Below are 20,808 nucleotides of genomic sequence, written 5' to 3'. Positions count from 1 at the left end.
CGTGCAGTCTCCAATTGACCTCTTATGTAAGTAGTGATCTCCATAGATCTGCTATGAACAGCATTTGAGCAATTGCACTACCCTTCTCACAGCTCCAAGCAACACATTGCAGCAGACATCCAGGAAGACTGGTATGTACGCAATCCCCAAGAACACCTCTCAATAATGGACATCCAATGCACCACCTGCAAGGTATTCGTTACAGGAATTACACTCAACATTGCGACGAACCCTGCCCGCCCAATTGGGCTGTTTCGGAAGCTGCATATTGACTATGCAGACATTGGAGAGAGATGCAATGGGGCCCAATACCCGATTGTGGTAGTGTGTCCTTTCTCAAGGTGGGTTGAAGCCAGTCCATGCACCCACCCAGATGCCAAGTGTGCTGCAAAATTCCTTGTAGGTGAAGTTTTCCCCCAATGGGAAGTATGTGACTTGTTAAGATCTGACAATGGCACACATTTTTTCAATGAGCTTTTTAAAGAGATCACATCACTTTTGGGTATCAAGCACTGCATGTGTTCGATTTACCACCCACAAGCAAATGGTGTGGTGGAACAGATCAACGGCCTCCTCAAAAGCAGGCTCTCCAAATTATGCAATACCCTTAAAACAAACTGGGTATACTGCCTACCCATGGCCCTGTTCAACTTACGCACTAGCCCAGCAAGGATCACCACCTCTCCCTGAATCAAATAGTGACTGGCATATGCATGCAAATGCCCACCGCCCCTGTAAGGAGGGCATCGGATGCCCATAGAGCAGCAGCAATCCTGGGGGAGGAATTCAAGCAATATTTGACGCACCCAACACGTGCAATGAAGTGCGTGTCATGATAGATGGCACCACCGCACCCATATGATGCACAAAACGTGACAGCCCCGTCTGGGACCCAGCACCTACCCAACCATTGCTGCCGGGGGAGCTGACGTACAACCAGAGTTTTTTGAGAATATGGAACAACCCCAGGTTCCATGGGCCCTACGAGATTGTGTTTTCACCCCTCTCGCAGTGAAAGTGAAAGGGCTGTGATATTGGATACACCTCTCAGACATTCCCAGGGGCCGACCCGATTCCACACCAGCTAACGAGAGTTAATGTAACAAGTCTACCTCATCTCATGTAGCTTAATGCAGACTATATAAGTGCATGTACAAGAGCTATACAAACATGCATTTCTGCTAAAGGCACTAGCTACTTAAATTAAAACTCTCTCTTTCTCTCGTTCTCTCTTCCCCCTCCCCAGTTGTACCTCCATCATCCCCATCCCCATCTCCTCCCATTCCCTTGTTTTACCCATTCTTATTCCCACTACAGGTGTTGAAAAGATGAAGACGTCAACGTCAAATTGTTCATTGCCTAACGATAGACATGTAATTAGCAGTTCTAGAATGTATTAGTTATCAGTGTGGCCTTGACTTCATGGTCATTCTGTTTACTTTTCTCATGTTTCTATTGGGAATATAGAGGGAACATCTTTTATCTGGGAAACCCATCTACAAGAAGGTGGGTGGAACACAGGGAACTGGAATTCAAACAAAAGTATGCCCTTTAACGTAACTGAATTATCCCCAAGCCTGGACCTGAATGAAAGCACATTCTTTAACTGAACAAGAAAACAAGATCACTGATATCTATGATATGACCGCCACAAACAACAGCAATGCCCACATGAATGTGTGCACAAGTAAAATGTTTGAAGTACTACTCCCATATGTCAAAAACCTTTTGTGTAATATGAACAATGATGTAAATACTATGAACAGTAGAAAAAGATTAACGAAAAGACACATATCACGCCATGACAGAATAAAAAGACAAGTACGTAAACCCAAATATGACGCATACCACAGCCTAGGCCTGGATGCGGTTGAAGATATTCGTCATCCCGAGCACATCAACAGTTGGTACTCTGACATGAGTGCAGTGAGATGGCGAACAACTAATAGCAGTTGCTATGTGTGCTCCTTACTACTGCACGCATCTGGGGCACCCAAGGTTTTAGTACCATAGGAAATACCAATCATACACAGAAACGCAAAATGAGTCTGACGAACACCAACTATCTAAAACAGCCCTACTTGGTGATCAAAGGAGCAAAATACGTTAACAAGTGGCAAAAAACAACGCTAGAGTGTAAAGATTAAGGACTTTTAGGGTTTCTAGAATAAACTGTGGCACTCGTGGAGCAAACGTGCGCACAAACCTGGACAGAGCACGTCACAAAACTGACATGGATTGCAGCCATAGAGAAACCGGTGAAAGTACACCAAGAAAAGATTTATGAACTGTGCTTTTTCAGTGAAGGAACTATTTATGTCGGCTAAAACGAATGATGTAAAAGGACTGTGCTGATTCCAGACCTCAAAAAGGGAACTGCATCGCTGATGGACTACTACTAGGTGTGTGGCCAACAGGCGTAGTTGCACCTCCCACCCTCCAGGAGGGGCCACTGTTCGCTAGCTATGCTACAATCAGCACTGTTAGTAGTCCCAGAAAAACACATGGCAGAGGGGTCACTGCCTGACTAAGCACCCACAGTGTCCCCAACCATCGAAGCACAGCACACGCTGCTGCCACCAGACTTTCGCATCCTCCCCGAAAAAGAACCATTTGGCCAACTACGAACGAAAAGGTGATCATCAAACCATCTATCAAAAGACTCGACAGAATTGCTCGCACAAATACTCAATGAATACAAGTTGTTTTCTGCAGCAGAGCAATTTTTTGCATCCTTAAAGCTACCGGGCGTGCAAGCACGAACCAATGCTAAATGGCCACATATAGTGCATTGGGAGCTGGTCCAGTTGGCCAATGACACTGAGCAAGGGTTCAACATCATAACCCATGTCCATGTGGCAACAAAATGCTGCAAGATGCTTGGGTATGGGAGGGCATGAAGGGCAGGACTGTCGGAGGCGGCTGCAACTCTGGTTGCGGTGCGGCTTGACGGCCTGCCGTTTTCAGGACCTTAGTGGGTCCTTTATTCTAGCTTTCCCCTTCAGTATGGCGTGAGGGTCGCAGGTTGCTGTCGGAGCTCGGCAGCCGTTCCAGTTGAATCGACCTCCTTTCTGGGGTTATAGTGTTGTTGACTGCCTTCTGGCAGCCAGGCGCGACGGTTTCCACACGGCACTCGAAGCCTATGAATAAATCTCTGTGCAGAGCTGGATTGTGCTGCTGGCGTTTACCGCATTGCATGGCTCGGTATTAATTACCGAGAGGGTAAACCCAGACCCCTTCCTTGTTCTTCTTGTTTTAGCATTTGACTTGTTTTGCTCCCAAACTTGACTTTCCCTCACTTTCACGGAGTTAGCTTTGTATAGCAACGCGGCTATCTGCAAAGATCTTGTATGAGCAGACTAACAGATTAGGTTCTACTGATAGCAGCTTGGTGTGTTCTCCCCCTCGCCCGCTCCTTGAGCCTCATTATGGAGGACTGCAACAAGCATGGATCTTTAAACCCGCTGCCTAGTAGTCAGGCATTAAATAACTTCACATCTGAGCCAAGGGATGCTATCTCGTGGTCTGGACTGGGATTGGCTGCTGCCTCTCCCTTGACTAATAGGGACCGTGTGTGCCCTAAGTTATCGCAGGAGACAGAGGCTGCACAGGGGTAATATCAGTACTGTCCCGAATCCTAAGGCACAAGACTTCATATGCAAGAATCTTAACAGCGACCTGGGCAGCCCGTCATCAAGGCCTAATATTACAGTCCCTGTCACCCCAGAACGATCTTTGGGAAGGGACACGATTGACCCCGTCTCCTCTGCCTTCTCACCAGCTGTGACGTCATTATTGGGAGGGATTAAGAAATACGCCAAGAGGGATCCTGGTTACTTAACTTCCTTGCCATTAACCTCAGCAAAGGGCCCCAGGCTATCTGTCATTCAAATAGACTACACCTCCTCCCAGTTTGCGAACCTTAAAGTGAGTATTCTGAAAGAGCTCAATTTGTGTAATAGCCTTCAGGACTTCTGTGCACTCATGATCATCGTGAATGAGTTTGTCTCAACCGTATGTCCTCACAGAGAAAGTACAGCACTACAGACTATTATATAATCTCCTACAGCTGTACAGAACCCATCGAATAAAAAGGACACTGGCTGCCAGGCCAATCTTTTAGTGGAGAGTGGGGATCAAGCCTGTCAAGCCAACATAAGAGTGGAGAGTTTGGGTCAAGTTTCCCAATCCAATCCTATCGGAGACACTCCTCTGGTACCCCCTATGATCTTACCTTCTATCAACGAATGGGACAACTGCACTCAATGTACGAGATACAGAAATCTATGTTGCTCCAAGGAATTTGCATCTAAAAAAATTCCAAGAATTAAGGATATCAGTACCTGTGACTTCATTATGGACAATCAGAACTTTGTTATTACCAACAACGGTAAGGTAGCTGGAACTGAGACTAAAGAAGCTCTACGCAACAAAGTATTAGCATGGCTGCGCCAATGTACAGGCCCAGAGTTTGTTAGATCACTCGATCTGAAAGTCTCCTCACCGAATAGTGATTGTCATCATGGGCTGCGGGTCTAGCACGCTACCACTCTTTCTCAGCATGTGCAATTATTTCCCAAAAGGGGTCACTAAATAAAATAATACTATAACTGCACAGCTAGCGGTAAAATGTATTATTCATATCTTGGCTCCAATACTTGCACTCCTACATTACGGGTTGAATAATTTTTCCCTGGGTTCATTTGGGTTTTAGGTTGTACTTTTTATCATGCTTTATGTTTAATGTTGTATTATTGTATTTTTGTTGTTGGTCTGTATGCACCATCATGCCTGAGGGTCCATGGTGCACAATACAAATAAATATTTGTAAATGTAAATAAGAGTAGAGCTGCGCCCCCTAAGACTGATGACGATGCAGAACCGTTACATGCTTGATCTGCTGACAACAGTGGAAGGCAGTGTTTGCAAAAAAATTGTGATTTCATGTTGCACATTCGTACCTTCTGAAGATGCTGAAAATGGCACACTGGCACACGTTATTGCAGCAGTGCCTGATATAGGGGCGAAGAAGAAAAAGGAATCTGGCATCCAAGAAGAAGATGGTTCTTGCTTGCATTCAGTTGGGCCCCATTCTGGCTCGGAACATTGGTGAAAATGATGGTGCCCATCACTGTGTTTGTCCTGGTGATCTGCTGCATGTGCCAATTGGGTCTCCGATGTTGTGCCAAAGCAGTGCCTAATAGCGCAATGATGATGGTATCTATTGGCGCTCCAAAAGTAAGAAGTAGAAGTACAGACTAATCATCCCATTTATCATATGGTCCCTATTCCCTGCAAAGATGTAGTCGACAACCTATATCACACGACCATTGTCCCTCCCTCTAACCCCAAAAACTACAAGGAAGTGTGGGTTGACCTGGCTGGGGATGGGTGCTGCATTTATATGACGTGTACACCTGAGGAGTATGCACAAGCAGGAGAGAGCCTACAACATGTGTGTAGGGCCTGGACACCGATAAATGGAACACCCCCTATGAGGATGCAGCGAGACGAGAAAATGAGCGCAAATATGGGGAAGAATTTGTTACTGTAAAGTAAGGAAAGGGGGGAATGTTGGGATGGAAATGAGTCTCTCCCACCCCCCTAGGTGCTTTAAGGTGAGTCAAATCCCGTATAAAGTCATGTTAGGTGCAAGAGGGGAAAGGACTGCGCTATGAAACTCGGCACAGATATAGTATCGCGGGAATGATAGACGCATAGGCCCACTGCGCGTACAGAAAGGAACGCCATTTTGTAATTATGGTAGAAGCGCAGTCTTGCATGGCCACACGGCATAACTTAAGCTCCGTGGAAGAACTCGACTAGGCCCAGATCATTCAGACAGGATGAGCCTGCACAGCCAGTTCTCATGGAAGCTTCCCCTTGTCCCTCTAGTGTTGCAATTACTCAGTATCACTGGGACGAATGCACCCTGCAAGGCTGTGCGAAAACACCAGGAATGCCGAAATGCCAGCAGACCTCTAACCCCCACCCAGCCTACACAGAGCCATGGCACACACCATTGCCCCGACCCCCACAGCCCTGCATTCTATGATAGTGAGTGGCCCCAATCATAAACCAACTGACCATAAAATATCCAAGCATGTGCAACTGTTTCACCTCTTGACATAAATACACCCTTTGAAACACGAGGTATAGGGAAGGATAAATTATAGATCAAAACGAGGGTGGAGGCCTTGGGTGCGAGGAGTGCGGTATCAACAAAGCATAGAATGTATGGGTCAGCGTGACTGTATTTCTTCCTCCCCTTGCCCCTGGCACCAGTCCCTGAGCCTCCCAGGTGCATGCCATAGTGATATAGTAGTAGTAGGCTTAGTGCATCATAGCAGTTTCTATATTGTAACGTATGATAGACCTGACCTTCACTCCGCGGAGAGATGAGCCCAGCTGACCCACGTGGAAACAGAGCTGACAGACGGCGGAAATGTGAACCAATTGTAGCCCGGCATCCATTATGGAGCAGGCCATGTATATGGTCTCGCCAATCAGTGGTGCTAGTTTTTACTGTATGTGGTGACGCCACCTGGCTTTTTAAGCTTCTGCTTGTACTATGATTAACCAGAACATTCTTGAGCACCAGAGTCCTTTGCTGCTACCTTTTGCATTCTGTACAATTAAACCTTGTTATCCTTGCAAGCTATCTCTTTGCATCTTTCTCTAGAGGGTTGTATTCATTCTGGCGTGAGCTTAAATAGGGACTTGCCTTCACAATGGCAAAGCCAAACTATTACAAACGTTTCTAAAAGTTACCAAACTTTTAAAAGGGAGTTAGGGGTTCAGTTAAGTATTGTTACAACTCGCCACCCGTACCCTGATTCTTTCAGGATTTAGCAGGTCTTCAGAAGAGGGTCCGATGTTGCTTTTTTCAACTTCAGCTTCAGCCTTAGATGCCCAGGGGTTGCAGGTTCAAACACTTCTCTGGTAAGAGACAAATGCAGGTGCAAGGTCTTCAGGATGGAGTATGCAGAAGAACTCAGTGCCTCTCTCAGCATAGGACTGGATGCAGGAGAGCATTGAACAACGGCCAGCAATGCACAGTGACGCAGGAGTACACTCTTGTCGCATTCAGACCCCATTGATGCTGGAACCACACAATTTTTCAGAGAGGAGTTCTATAACACAAGCTGTTGGTCCCCAAAGTTCCGGGGCTCAGAACGTGGAATGGCGACATGTGCAGTACCGTAGGCCATATTTGAGCTGGGTGATCCAGGGGCACTTCCGAAGGCTCTTCTTCACAGGGATTCGAGCCGACATCGAGAATAATAGACCTTTACAAGACATGTAAAGCATGTATGGTCGTATGTACTGTACGACATGCATTACTCACCGTAATAGCATTTCTGATGATTGTATCTGCTTAGATTCAAATTCGGTGCATATGGTCCGACATCGAGTGGTAACCGCGGAGTATTGCATTTTGTCTTTCAGGGACTGAAAGGGGACGTCGGCATAGGCATGTATGTAACAATATCCCTATCATGACGTGCAGTGTACCCAAAATACCTCACGCGCTGAGGTCCGTCCGATTGTATTTTTTCTGCCATGAGGGAGCCCAAGGCTATTGTGAGTGAGTACATGAAGCGAGAAAGTATTAAGGTGTCTATGTTCCTTCCCCCTGAGCGGGGAGTCATGGAGGGCGCATGTGAATCTAAGCAGATACAATCATCAGAAATGCTACTATGGTGAGTAATGCATGTCTTCTGATGCTTGTTAATCTGCTTAGAATCACATGCTGTGCATAGACTAGCGAGCAGTACCCGGAGTTGGAGGTGGGTTGTGAGAAGAACAGTAGAAAAAAGATGTCTTAATGCTGCTTGTCCCACCAGGGAATCAGACCTAGAATGAGTGTCTAGGCAATAGTGTTTTGCAAAAGGTGTGTACAGAACTCCAGGTTGCCGCTTTGCAAATGGATTCAAGGGGAACATTTGCAATGAAAGCTATGGAAGCCCCAGTGCCCCGAGTAGAGTGTGCTTTAGGCTTGAAGGGCAGTTCTCTCGTAGCAAGAGTGTAGCATAGTGTGATGCATTTGACAATCCACCTTGAGATAGCCGATTTAGAGACAGGATCCCCTTCTCTACCAGCAGCCACTGAAATGAAAAACTGGTTTGTTTTCCTCAGTGGTTTCGTCTTTTCCAGGTAAAACATGACTGCCCTGCGCACATCTAGTGTGTGCAGGCTTCTTTCGGCAATGCAAGTGGGATTCTAGAAGAAAGTGGGTAGTTTAATTGATTGGTTCACATGGAACTTCGAAATGTATTTAGGTGCAAATCTGGGATGAGTGAACAGAACTACCTTATCTTTGTGGACTGTAACAAAAGGGTCTAGAATTCAAAGGGCCTGTAGTTCGCTAACTCTTCTAATAGAAGTGATAGCCACTAGGAAGGCCGTCTTATAAGTAAGTTCTTTTAGACTTACTTTATGCATTGGTTCAAAGGGAGACCCCATGAGTCTGGTTAAAAATGCATTTAGATCCCATCCGGGAGCTGGGTTAGAAATGGGGGGATGAATTCTTTTAACCCCTTCCATAAAAGCCTTAATAACAGGCATTTTCCACCACCTTCTGTTGTGACGTAGTGTAGGCTGAGAGAGCAGCTAGATGAACCTTTAGGGAATAAAAAACCAGTCCTGAGTCTAACAAATAAGTTAGGTACAACACAATGTGGGTAGGCGAGCAGTCAATGGGATTGACGCCTTTGTTATTACACCAGATGACAAAGCGTTTCCACTTACTGGAATAGCAACAATGAGTGTTCGGTTTTCTAGCTTCCCTGAGTACGTCCATGCATCTCTGAGGGAGTTTAAGGTGTCCAAACTCTATGACCTCAGGAGCCAGGCCACTAAGTTCAGAGTTTGCGGGCATGGGTGTGGCGTTTCCCCTCCGTCCTGAGACATGTTGCACGGGCAGGGTAGTCTCACAGGTGGGGAGAGGGACATTTCCTTTAGATGAGCGAACCAGGGTTGGCGGGCCCACATGGGGGCCACCAATATCATGGTAACTGGTTCCTGGTGCATCTTGTGCACTATCTTGTGAAGTAGGAGAGTCGAGGGAAAAGCGTAGACACATTTCCCTGACCATGCTATCCAGAGTCCGTTCCCCTTGGATCGGTTCTGGGGATACCTGGGAGGCGTAGTCTTGGCATTGAAGAGGAGAAAGGAATCTAAATGTTGCAAGGGACAGACGGCATCCCTACCTTGAACGAGGAATAAGTGGTGACCACGAACAAAGTGTGGTGGACTAGTCGGTCCATTAACCACGACGACACCACTTCCACTGATAAATAGCAAAGCGAATTGAAGGAAGAAATGAGAGAGAGCCCGTATGAGAAACCGAAGAGCCAACCTGACAAGTGACCATGAGGATCCCATCTTGTGTGTCAACCGGTGAAATTATTCCTGAAGAGCTCAGCTAACGGGGTAGGCGAGAGACCCTGGAGGGGTCCGAAGATGATAATTGGAACATTCATATTCGTCTCAGTCAAGATAAGACATCGGGAGTGTGTGAGAACAGCCATTGTTGGGATACTTTTCACAGTCAGATACTGTATTGAGAGTGTGCGAAGAGAGTAAGGATCATTACTTGAACACTCATACTCGTTCCAGTCAAGATGAAGTATTAGGAACAGATGAAGAGAGTGAAAATCAGAATTGGAATGATCATACTCGTCCCAATCAAGACATAGTATCAAGAATAAATACAGAGAGTGAGAAATATGACTGGGACATTCATACTCATCCAAGTCAAGGAAAAGGGTGGACGATGAATGAAAATAAACCTTTAAATCTGAATGAAGAGGAAAGAATAAAGATCCAAGGGATAAGACAAGAAGAATATAAAAAGGATAGAGCACATAATCTAAGAGAAGGGATACTTGAACAGGCTGAGGATCCAGTGTCAGAACGGTGGGACTATAAAATTGAGTTACAAAGACCTACTTAAAGATCCGGTATTGTACTGAACGTGGTAAAGAACCAGCTCACAGACAAACTGAGTAATTCTCATGTATTTTATGTTATTCTAATTGTGGTAGTGTCAGAGTAGGGTTGTTTTGGACAGTGTACTGACCTTGATTTGGACTATCACTGACAAGCACCTTAGTTTAGTTAGGTAGGGACCACCATTAGTAGAGGACAAGTTAGGAAGTTTGCACTTTTCATTTAGTAAATCAATACTGAAATAGCAGATTAGAGTCAATGTCCATCTTCTGACCCGCCACAATAGGGTTAATGATAAGATAAAACTATGGGGGACTGGTGAAAAGAGAAATGGGCTGAAAATCATGTGTTGCAAGGAAGATGGCAAAGGTTATAAAAGGGTTATACTAGACATTGAGTCTGCAAACTGCCAATATTTACCAAGACTGTACCAGCCCATACCTTTGGCACGCCCTCCCACCTCTGCTCCCCCCCCACATGCAGAAGGCACCGGATTGTTACTATACAACTCCGCACCAGATGCAGCAGTGCCTGGCGAGTGCGGCTGCACTGGGGTGTCCAATCTGCATCAGACGATGCACGTTCAATCTTCCTTCTGTGGATCATCACGAGCGAGTGTGAATCTCGCGGGCGATCTCTCGCTCCCTCTGGGTCTCCATCTCCTCATCTTATTAAGCCGTTGTGGAACTTCCCCAGTGCAGCATTGAAGTCCTTGCTTTCTGTTTGATTTGTGATCATTATACTTCCACTGGTTTTCTTCGTCTCTGTATGACTCGCGTTTTCCTTCACAGGCACCATTATAGTAGTTGGATGACAATAACAAATTCTGATTGGTTTTTCATATCTTTCTTCAGAAGATACCAGTGAAGATAGGTTATAGATATCTGGCTCTGGGAGTTCCCCATAAGAACGGGAGTCCTTGTCTCCAAGGGGGGGTAGGGGGGGGGGGGGGAGTCTCGCCTGGTGAGGTACTGCTTGCCTCTACCCCTAGGAAGGGTATTGTGTAGGGGGCCCACCTCTCTAGGCCCACAGGGAAAGACTCCCCCTCCCTGGGGAGAAGTGACAGAATTCCGCAATTCGTGACACTATACATATATTCACCCTTTACTTAAAAGCTCATCAACTTCTTGGATGATACCATCCGGAATGCTAAGAGCTTTGAATTGTATGATTGCTTTATCTGTTTTCACAGAGTCAGGAAATTAAATGTAATCTATATCGTTAGATGTAATTACCCGAAGCAAGGGAACTGAATGAAATGCATTCAATATTCTTTGCCTGTTCAAAGGACCAGAGTATTGAGCGTTCAATATTTCTTATATGCCAGGGAAGGTCTTGCTCTACCGTTATCTTACACTTGGGTGCTCTTATTCTGTATCTTTTGTCTTTCCAACTTTTGTACTGGTGGCCAAAACGTACTATTGTCCGATGCCAATTATGAATTTTCCTGGATCATGTTTTTCCTATATTGATAATCATAAAGATTCATATGTCTTATCTTACTTTTCTTTACTGCATTTTTACGCTTCTCCTTGAATTCCAATAAACCATCTTCAGTCTCCATTTGAGTAAAATGATGGCTTCCAATAACAGGCATCTCCTTATCATTCCCTCTTTCCTGGCCCTTAACTACTACTCCCTTTGCCTTTTTACGCTGTTCACTTGCTTATTAAACCTCCACACTGAATCCTTTTCCTCTCTTCCTTTCCATGTGTTTCCGGTTTTCTTCTTTGCCCCTTTTTAGATTTCAGGGGAGAAATAGTATTCATTATTTATTCTTCTACCAGCATCTCATTGTGTACTTCTTGTGCTATTTTTAAGAGATTTGCAGCTGACTTTTCTTTAGTTTCATGATGCTCCATATAAGATTGCATCCCTTCTATCCTTTTTTATTGTGTAATTACTTCTATCACTTATTTTTCACAAAAAGGTTATAGAGGGCTCTACACTGAGATTGTAAGTCACATAAGACTGATGTATGGAGGGCAATGTCATGCACCATCTTCTCATGTACTGGCACCAATCCTTTGAGCACCATGAAAGGATCCCAATGGGGCAGTTGCTTGATTAGAGGCACTACGTGCCACATGTCTTCCTGTTCGTGCTGTCTGAATCCATTATGTTACAATCCCCTAATTTATATGACAAATCTCGTAATTCTCTTTACCTCGAAAGATGGTTGTTAAATAAGGGCCAAATAAGGTACCACTCCCACCATCAGATGGCTGAACACGCTTTGACTTTCTTTTAAAAGCTACAACAAGATGTGAAAAGAGGCTGTGCTCAGTTTTTCATTGTGAGCACCACTATCTCCCAAGCTTAGTTTATTTATGGTTGTATTCTTGGGATTCTCATCAGATCTTGTATTAGATTTTGGCCTTTTCTGGCTTTCAGTGGGCTTCATAAAATAGTCTTATAATCCACTTCCTTAAGCCAACACTCACATGGTGGAGTGACTTCAGTTGGTGCAGCACCTGCCTCTCAGTTACTTGCAGTCATCCAGTTCAGTGAGACAACGTTTTTTCCCATGTTTCCCGCAGTGACGTTTAAGTCCTTTCCAAAGAGCTAGTGTGTATTTCAGGCCTTACCTTCATTAGTGAGCACTGAGAGTTTTATATTTCAAGTAAGTCAGGATTTCCTTTTTGGCTTCTCAGTTTATAAGCCATCCTTCAAAGTGCAGTGTAAAAGCACTGACGACACCTCCTAGCCCATACCATCCACCAAGATTCAAGCTAAAGCACTTACTCACTGCACTTAAGACTTACCTCCTGGCCGGACTGACCACAATTGGGCTCACACTTTGCGCAAGCGCCAAGGCTTTAATGCTTCTGGGTTTCCTGGTTTTGTGTGAAGCCACACCCCCAATCAGTCATAGGACCGACTCTGCCCCACGTCAAGAGCTAAAGGCCTCGTCTCTGCTTCAAGGGCCAGAAAGATCGATGGCCCGTTATTGGGCAGACTGACTGCCCACCAATGTCACTTCCACCTCCGGTTAGACGATGCCCTGCAGGTTTATCATTACATCTCATCAGGGGAGTTGCTAGGTCTGGAAAAGACCCGGGGCTAAGTTGATGTCGGAACTGTTGGGACTGGGGGCTAGCTAGTCTTTTGGCTGTAGCTCCTGAGATTCTATCTGGGGCTACAACCAAAAGATCAGGGGCTATAGCCCCCTTAGCCCCCCCCTAGCAACGCCCCTGCATCTCATGGTAACACTCTCTCCGTTTCCAAACGTCAAAAAGCTTGAGTGTAAATTGTGAAATAACATAACATATTGACCCATGAGGTTACCCTGAGCCCATGGATCCATAAAGGTCTAGAGTGATCGCTAAAGATATTGAGGCAAAATGGGGAAGGACATGGAGCAATGAAGAATGATGGCGTGTAACTGGTTTTATTATTTCTCCATAATATTTTGGAGTGTTCTTTTGCTTTTTTTTAATCTCTACTATATGTGTCTGCGTGTTAGTATTATTGTGGGAGTTTTAGCACTTTTCAGCACCATTTGATTGGGGTGGTATGAATGCAGTGGGCATGTGTGAAGCAATTGTGTACAGGCGCGTTATACATGACGTGTCACATCATATCACAAATCCCATGTTTGGAATGTACGTTCCTACCTGGGATTACCTTCACACGCTCCTTCTATTGTGGTAATTTAATCAATGTGACCATGCTCGTTTGTAGCCATAAGATGCATTTACGATCACTGTAATCTTTGCTCGTGTACTCTATTGATTAGGCATTTTCTCACCTTGAGGAGTTCCAGCGGTGGCTGCTCACATTTCTTTTCCATCTCTGCTATGAGATCACTGATGAAGGATATTTTACTTGAATATTTGCCTTCATTCGCATTTTCAGCCATTTTGATGCTCCTTTCCATTTTTTCCAGTCTCATGAGCAGCGTCTCTTCTTGGTCTTTCAGGAGCTGCCGCAGCCCATCAAATTCAGCCACCATTTTCAACTTGTCAGTTATTAACTTTTTCTGTGAGGGAGGAAAGTGAAACTGTCAGACACTGAGATTCCCACAACCTTTGGCCTGCCCAATATGGATCCCTTTCATGTTTCTGACGCCTCAGAGGAAGGGTGGGGAGCACATGGTGTACAGTACCCTGTAAATTTGATTGGCTAATATATGATCAGGGCATGACACAGAGGAGACACTCAATGGATCTAAGAATCACTTACTTTATATAATTAAAAACTAAAAGCAGTATGTTATGTGCAGTCTAGAACAACAAAAAGGTTATGCGTATAGTGTGATAGTGAGGCAACAAACATGCACACAATTATAAAAATAGTTTAAACTATTTTAAACGGGGTTCAACATGCCGCACTTGTTTCCTTCCTGATGCCGGATGGCTACATACTGTAGGGCACCTGGCGGGGTCCTGATTTACCCAGGTGGGTATATGTATAATAGACAAAAAATCAGGATGAAGAGATCCGACAGGAAACAGAAACCTTCTGTGTGTGTGTATTTATTTTGCATCAACACAGGAAGTTTCGGGTGACTAGACAATTTATTTTACAGTTCTTTCGATAAGCACGAAAGGTAAGTGAAATATAAACGGACAAGGTCGTGATGGATAGTAACACAGATAGGTGTCGGCCTCAGAATTATTGAGGTCAAAACTTCAATCGGATGCACATTTCCCACAGATGGAGGGGGTATAACAACCCTATAAATCAGGGAAACGTGCGCCTGAGACTTGCATAGGTCCAATGCATAGCTTACACATGGTGCACACAACAATATTTACATATAACATATACGAGAGGGGTGGTATAGTTGTGTCACAAGGATCGACACAGGGTGTGTTTCGGCCATAGTGTGTATAGCACTATACAAATAAACTGAGTGGACGTAGAGTGGCAGTGCTGCAGTCTGCCCTGAACCTTTACTGCTGACTCCTGGGAGTCTTTCTTTGTGCTCTACACTGTGTGGGAGGACCCACATAAAGACATCTTCTGACCGCAGAGCGGACACGGAATGGACGTAGAGTGGCAGTCATGCAGTCATGCCTGCAGTCATGGCTGGCAGGGCTGACAGGACGGCAACCAGCGCTACTCCCCCACTGAGGAGCGCGTGTCCTTGTGTAACCACAGATTGCATCATGCCAGAAGAGACCTTGCCACCAAAGTCCAAGAAGGGGGAACGGCCGACAACTACTCCCAGAGTTAAACCATCAGAACTTTTCCTGACGTGCGACACAAATGTACCCACCCTTCCTACCTCCGACAGAGTAAGCCTGCCTACGAACACTAGCAAAGACCCCTTAGCCTTGCTGGTGTGTGTCCCGACATTGTCCGTACATATCGCCACCCCCCTTGCCTGCCCGTGTCCTGCCGCTTCAGGCTACTCGATCCCGCTAAACTTACCGGTGGCCTCCGAAGGGGAGCCCTCGTGTGATGTGGCGGGTGGGTCCTGCCCGTGCGGCGAGCCTCCGGCTGGTGATGGGCGGGCCGTCGGCGAGCGCCTGAGTTCAGAGATGGGGCCGCTCGATGAGAGGCAGCGACACCCCTCCAGGGAAGCCTCTGGTCTGCGAGGAGCCGCATATCAGGACGCGAGTGCTTGCAACGCCGGAGCCCAGGGCCGGCAGCCGCAACAGCGGACCTTGGGCGCCCCGTCCACTGGGAGTCTCGACACACCCCCTCTTCAATATTAACTGTGAAGGCTCTGGTTCATACGGAGCCCCTTCCACCACTAGTGCTTGAGGGAGAGCTCTCTTTGGGTAGCCCTGACATGGGTACCATAGCCTCCCCCCAAGCCTGGAGTTCCACAAAACATATCCTTAATAAAAAACATCAAAGAAATCAAGACACTCTCTTGGTGGGTGAGAACAAAACAAAACCCCTGCGCCTTGTAAAGGGGAATGGCAAGAAAAAACAACACCAGGGTTGCCGAAAAAACAATGCCTCATATACAAAGGGAGAAAAGTCACAATGTCTGCAACCATAAAAAAGGGCAATAAGCCCCCAGAACTGTAAAACAGTTTAATGGAATGGACTTCTTCCACATTAGACCCAACGTTAGGAACACACGTTGTGAAGAACTTTCTGACGCAGATATTTTGGAGGCAGTCAAAGAATGCCTGCCACTCACAAAATTATGAAGGATCGAGGGTGGCACAACACACAATAAGACATGATTTTCTCCAGAAACCATGTCCCCCACGCAGACAACCACAAAAACGAAACAGCCCCTTGGAAGGGAAGACGCCACCAGTCCCCTTCCTACAAGACCAGCAAACGACGTGGGCCCACCAGCTTCACCTATGTCGCACCTAGCTTCCTCACCTAAGGCAACAGACTAAAATGACTTACTCTCTTTGAAGGTGCGCGGTGTGGGACCTTCTCCCTCTGGAGAGCCTTCCCAAACAATGGTGGTTTTGATCTCTGAACTAGGTGAGGAAGAAATCCTGGAGGACCAAACTGTTCTCCCCTCGGGTTGGAGAGCTCAAGCAGACACCACACACTCACGTAGAGAAGCCTCCCTGACGCTAGAGGTCAGTGCCAATGTGCTGCCCTCTACGGCAAAACCACACATGGCCAGAAGTACCACGCAGGGGCAAGACAGCCTTCAAAGAAATCCACGTGATCAATTCCCACGGGACGTTCCAAACATGGTCTCAAACCAAAGAAACTCTTTGGACTCCCATACAGCCTGCAGCCCACAGTGTCCGGCTCGTTCTACACTCTGGACAGCTTCTCCAACGAAAGGAAGATACTCCAACCACTCTGAACCGGCGCCTGCGGAGACTCTAACAAAGTCGGCAGTCACAATTCTGCTAGCTCCTTTCACCAAGTGACAGTGACACCTTAAAAGACCACACGTCGATACAAGCCATGATCCACAGCAAACTAATCTTTCTCGAGGCTTATATCATGGCAATCAAAGACAAAGGTAAAAAATTGTCCTTAACTCACAACCTTTTCTCAACGTTTGCAAGGAAAGCTTTCCTTTGCAAAATGAACAACAAGAGCCCCCAAACTTCTAGAGACTCATCAAAACATCCAAGTACAGATAACAGCACCAGAAGGGTGCACTACACATCCAGAACAAACATTTACAACAAGGTGGCCACGAAGCAGAATGATACTAAATGGATCCTTAAACTGGAGCAAATTCCCGGAAACGACAATGAAGTCATTCTAAATCGAAGATCAGTGTTAACCTTATTCAGCTATATTCCAAAGACTTACTCATAGTAGACCCCAGCCAGAACCACCACAAATCCACAGCTCATCTGTACATCGCTTCATCAACAGTAAAGACGCTGTTAAAAGAGGAAACAAAGAACTGTTAAATATGGGCTACGACCTCACAGAATCCTCCAGAGTAAGATCGGATAGCCAAAAGAGCAAACCAAAATCACTCAATTCCATCACCCTTGCTCCACAAAGTCCTGACCGCTCTCAACATCGGCAACAGCTCAAGAGGGTGCTTCAGGACTCGAATAGTGACACTGTAGCTTACTATGCTAACATCTCCCTACCAAATGAAAAAGAATGCCCCAACATGAACCACACAAAGATTTTAACCAAGGCGCGAAGAGGTAACTGAACCCAAAAATGTTTGATAGCCAAGGTCAGTATCTCAGAACCTAACAAAAGTGACCATTTGAGAATCCGCTCAGCCACTACGAGAACCATCATGAAAACGGTGTCTGTTAAGCAGCCAACTGCAGGGACACCCAACAAAGCTTCTTCTACACAAGGCTTGTGGTCTTGGTTACCGAAAGTACTAACCACACAGGGAAAAAGATAGCAATTCTCAGTACCTGAACACAACCAACAAGACAACTCACCCGCTAAAGAACAAAGGAACTTCATAAGGTTGTGCTCATGGAACACCAGGGGTCACTCCCATTTGACAGCTTCAGGAGACATACAAATGGGTGATTATGATCTATTGTATCTACAAGAGACTTGGTTAATGCAAGTTCCAGCGTTAGAGGGATACGAATTAATCTTGTCGCCATCAAAAAAGGGACCTTTGGGTCGCCCTTCATCAGGCATACTGACGGGGGATGTCTATGGAAAAAACGCTCATCAGCAACCAATCTCTGCTTATGGGCAAGGCAAAATGGGTAAACATAGACAATAATGGAGTAACCGACATCACAACGACGATTATCATAGCAAATACATACTGGAATCCGGCAGTGATTGACGCACATCAATATTTAGAAATGATAGAAGGAGCTATAGACGAGGCAATAGCAGTCCATCTGACGCCATACTTCCTGATATGCGGAGACAGCAACTGGATATGTCTAGCCCAAACAAACTTAACCAGACCCTAGCTGAAGGCCTCTGCAGCGATTCAGAGAGGGGTAGCATGGACGAACCTGATGAAGTCACGGGAGCTCCACAACAGCGTTTCCTGACATCAGTCGTTTGCCCACGTGGGAACGTGAAGCCTCAAGAGATACAATTGACTACATATTCGGCATGGGCCCGCTACTCCAAGTCATGACGTCCTTTGAGGCCAATGCAAGTGAACACAAACTCCTAGCAACTTCCTGGCCCGCAAGATCTGCATCAATCACAAAGACCCCTTTTCCGCTGGAACCTAACAATCAAGGTACGAGATAAAAAATGTTGGCCACCTCAATAAGAGATCTGACGTTTAAATACACAGCGCAGGTCTACACAGAATCTTTAAAGCAAATTGATTATCTATCCCTGCTTACGACTTATAAATAGGTGTCATGGCATAAACATCACCCCTCAGCGCCAATAAAACATGTGTATGATAAAATCATGTCACCAACAGAAAGAAATTGAGAAAACTGAAGCGGAAAGCAAAATCCTCTACTATGCCATCAGCAGTATCAACAGCACAGAAGCTACGAGAGGATATAAAGCATGGCTTAAAAATGACTGCATAACTTTGTACCAACAAGATGCTGAAAACATACTAAGGGCAATAAGTGGCCATAATGGCAAAGAATGTTGGTCCTTGCTGAAGTCGACGTCATCAGCTACAGAGTTATCCATCGTAAACAGCATTAGAGAGTCAACTTGGGTAAACTTCATTAAGACCTTGTTCCAACATCCGCCCAACCCCCTCACACAAATTCCTAGTGCAGAGCCACCAAACTGGGTGTGCCTAGATGGCAAAGAAGAAATACAACCTTGATCAAGAAATTAAAGAACTCTAGAGCGCCAGGCCCGGACAGTATCACAAATGTGGATCTAAAGGCTTTCCCGTCAGAATGACATTAGCTCCTTGGCAAAATATTCCACAGATGTGCGAAATCCCCCCCCCCATCGTGGAAATCAGCCACAGTTGTCCCCATTTTTAAAAAGGTAATAAGAGCGACCCGGCAAACTATTGACCTATAGCCTTGCTGGACTCAATCGGGAAGGTCTACGGCTCCCTGCTTCTAAGAGACTTCAAAGAATGGGCTAAAAACACCCCGGGTGACGATTACCTACAAACAGATTTCACAAAGGACCTGGGAACCTCAGCGAACATCCTTATGATAAGCGCTCTAAAGAGCAAGGTCCTGGAAGGCGGCCCGCAGATATTCATCGCCTTTACAAACCTAACCCAGGCCTTTGACCACGTGGATAGATCTCGTCTTTGGGCTAAACTCTCGGCTTGGAACTGTCCTCCAGCACTGCTAGAACCGATTAAAGCCCTCTACACTGACACCAACACGAGAGTACGGCTAAACCACCAGGGGCTACTCTCATCTGAGATACCAACGTTAAGAGGCGTGAAGCAGGGCTGTCCACTGGCTCTGGCGCTATTCTTGGCCTTCATAGGGGACATCAAAGACTCAGGAACAACAGCCCGTACTTTTCCTCCTAAAATGGGCAAAACACTGATTAATCGGCTGCTGTACGCGGATGATATAATCCTCCTCGACCACACACCAATTGGATTGCAGCACCCACTCAATAACCTACAGGAATACATTTCAAGTAACAACTTGGAGATTAATGAGACAAAAACAAAACTGAAATTGGCATCAACAAACAAGAAAAAAGAAAATACGTTTCTGGGCCTTGAAGGTCTGCCCATAGAAAAGGTGCAGGACTTCAGGTATCTTGGGGTGATACTAGATCGCTCAAAGCACGAGACAGCCATTCAGGATTCCTTAAGTGATAAAACTAAAAAAACTGGCGACACAAGGGAAGACGATTGACAAGAAATGTTGCTGCTTTTCTATGATCCCGGTGCTGAACTTTTATAAATTGAAAGTGGTTCCAGGTTTGACATATGGAGTGGACTCAATGCCAAATATGCCAACGGCATTATGGCCGAAACTCGAGGTCTTGTTCTGGAGATCAGTACTCTGTTTACCGAACTCTACCTCTATAGTCTCTATTCAACAGGAACTTAGTATGCAGTTGCGATCGGGCACGGTTAAATGCAACACATTGATGCTCTTCCGGAAGTGCAGGATGTCAAAAAAGCCTTCAATTTACAACTTGATACATCAAGAAAGCCTAGGTACTAGCTGCAAGATGCTCAACCTTTGGTACAGGACAAATCTTGACACACTGCTTTCAATCGCAAGCGATGAAGAGGAACTGCATAAGAACCCCTTGAAAGTCCTGAAGAGAATGAATGATCTGGAATGGGTAAGGACAGTGGAAGCAGCTGCGAACCACAAACTGACGACCCATCTTCCCAGTAATACAAAGAAACTAAATGAACTACAAGTGTTCATTAAGAAATTTCCGTCTAAACGGGCTCGTGACACTTTGCTGAGAGCTAGACTTATCTTACTTCAAACAAATACAATTTTATCCATTAGAGGTCTGTCCGCCACTAACCTGTGTCAATTCTGTGATCCTGCTGGCAAGAAAGAATCTATTTGGCACCTGCTCCTTTCC

At 45.7% G+C, this 20,808-nt stretch overlaps 1 protein-coding gene across 2 annotated transcripts in view; it reads right to left on the bottom strand.

Moving 5' to 3' along the window:
- The window catches only part of LOC138516916 (E3 ubiquitin-protein ligase TRIM39-like), a 164,456-nt gene that overhangs the window by 99,759 nt on the left and 43,889 nt on the right, over window positions 1–20,808 (bottom strand). For both annotated transcript variants that reach the window (XM_069632374.1, XM_069632375.1), the window contains exon 3: window positions 13,706–13,936. In XM_069632374.1, the coding sequence (XP_069488475.1) occupies window positions 13,706–13,936 (231 nt within the window). The remainder of the gene's footprint in view (window positions 1–13,705; window positions 13,937–20,808) is intronic.

Source organism: Ambystoma mexicanum, chromosome 6q, assembly GCF_040938575.1.
Source record: "Ambystoma mexicanum isolate Mex_15411 chromosome 6q, UKY_AmexF1_1, whole genome shotgun sequence".
In the NCBI taxonomy this organism is placed as follows: domain Eukaryota; kingdom Metazoa; phylum Chordata; class Amphibia; order Caudata; family Ambystomatidae; genus Ambystoma; species Ambystoma mexicanum.
Note: the sequence above shows the minus strand (reverse complement) of the source record. Positions and strands in the feature narration are given on the sequence as shown.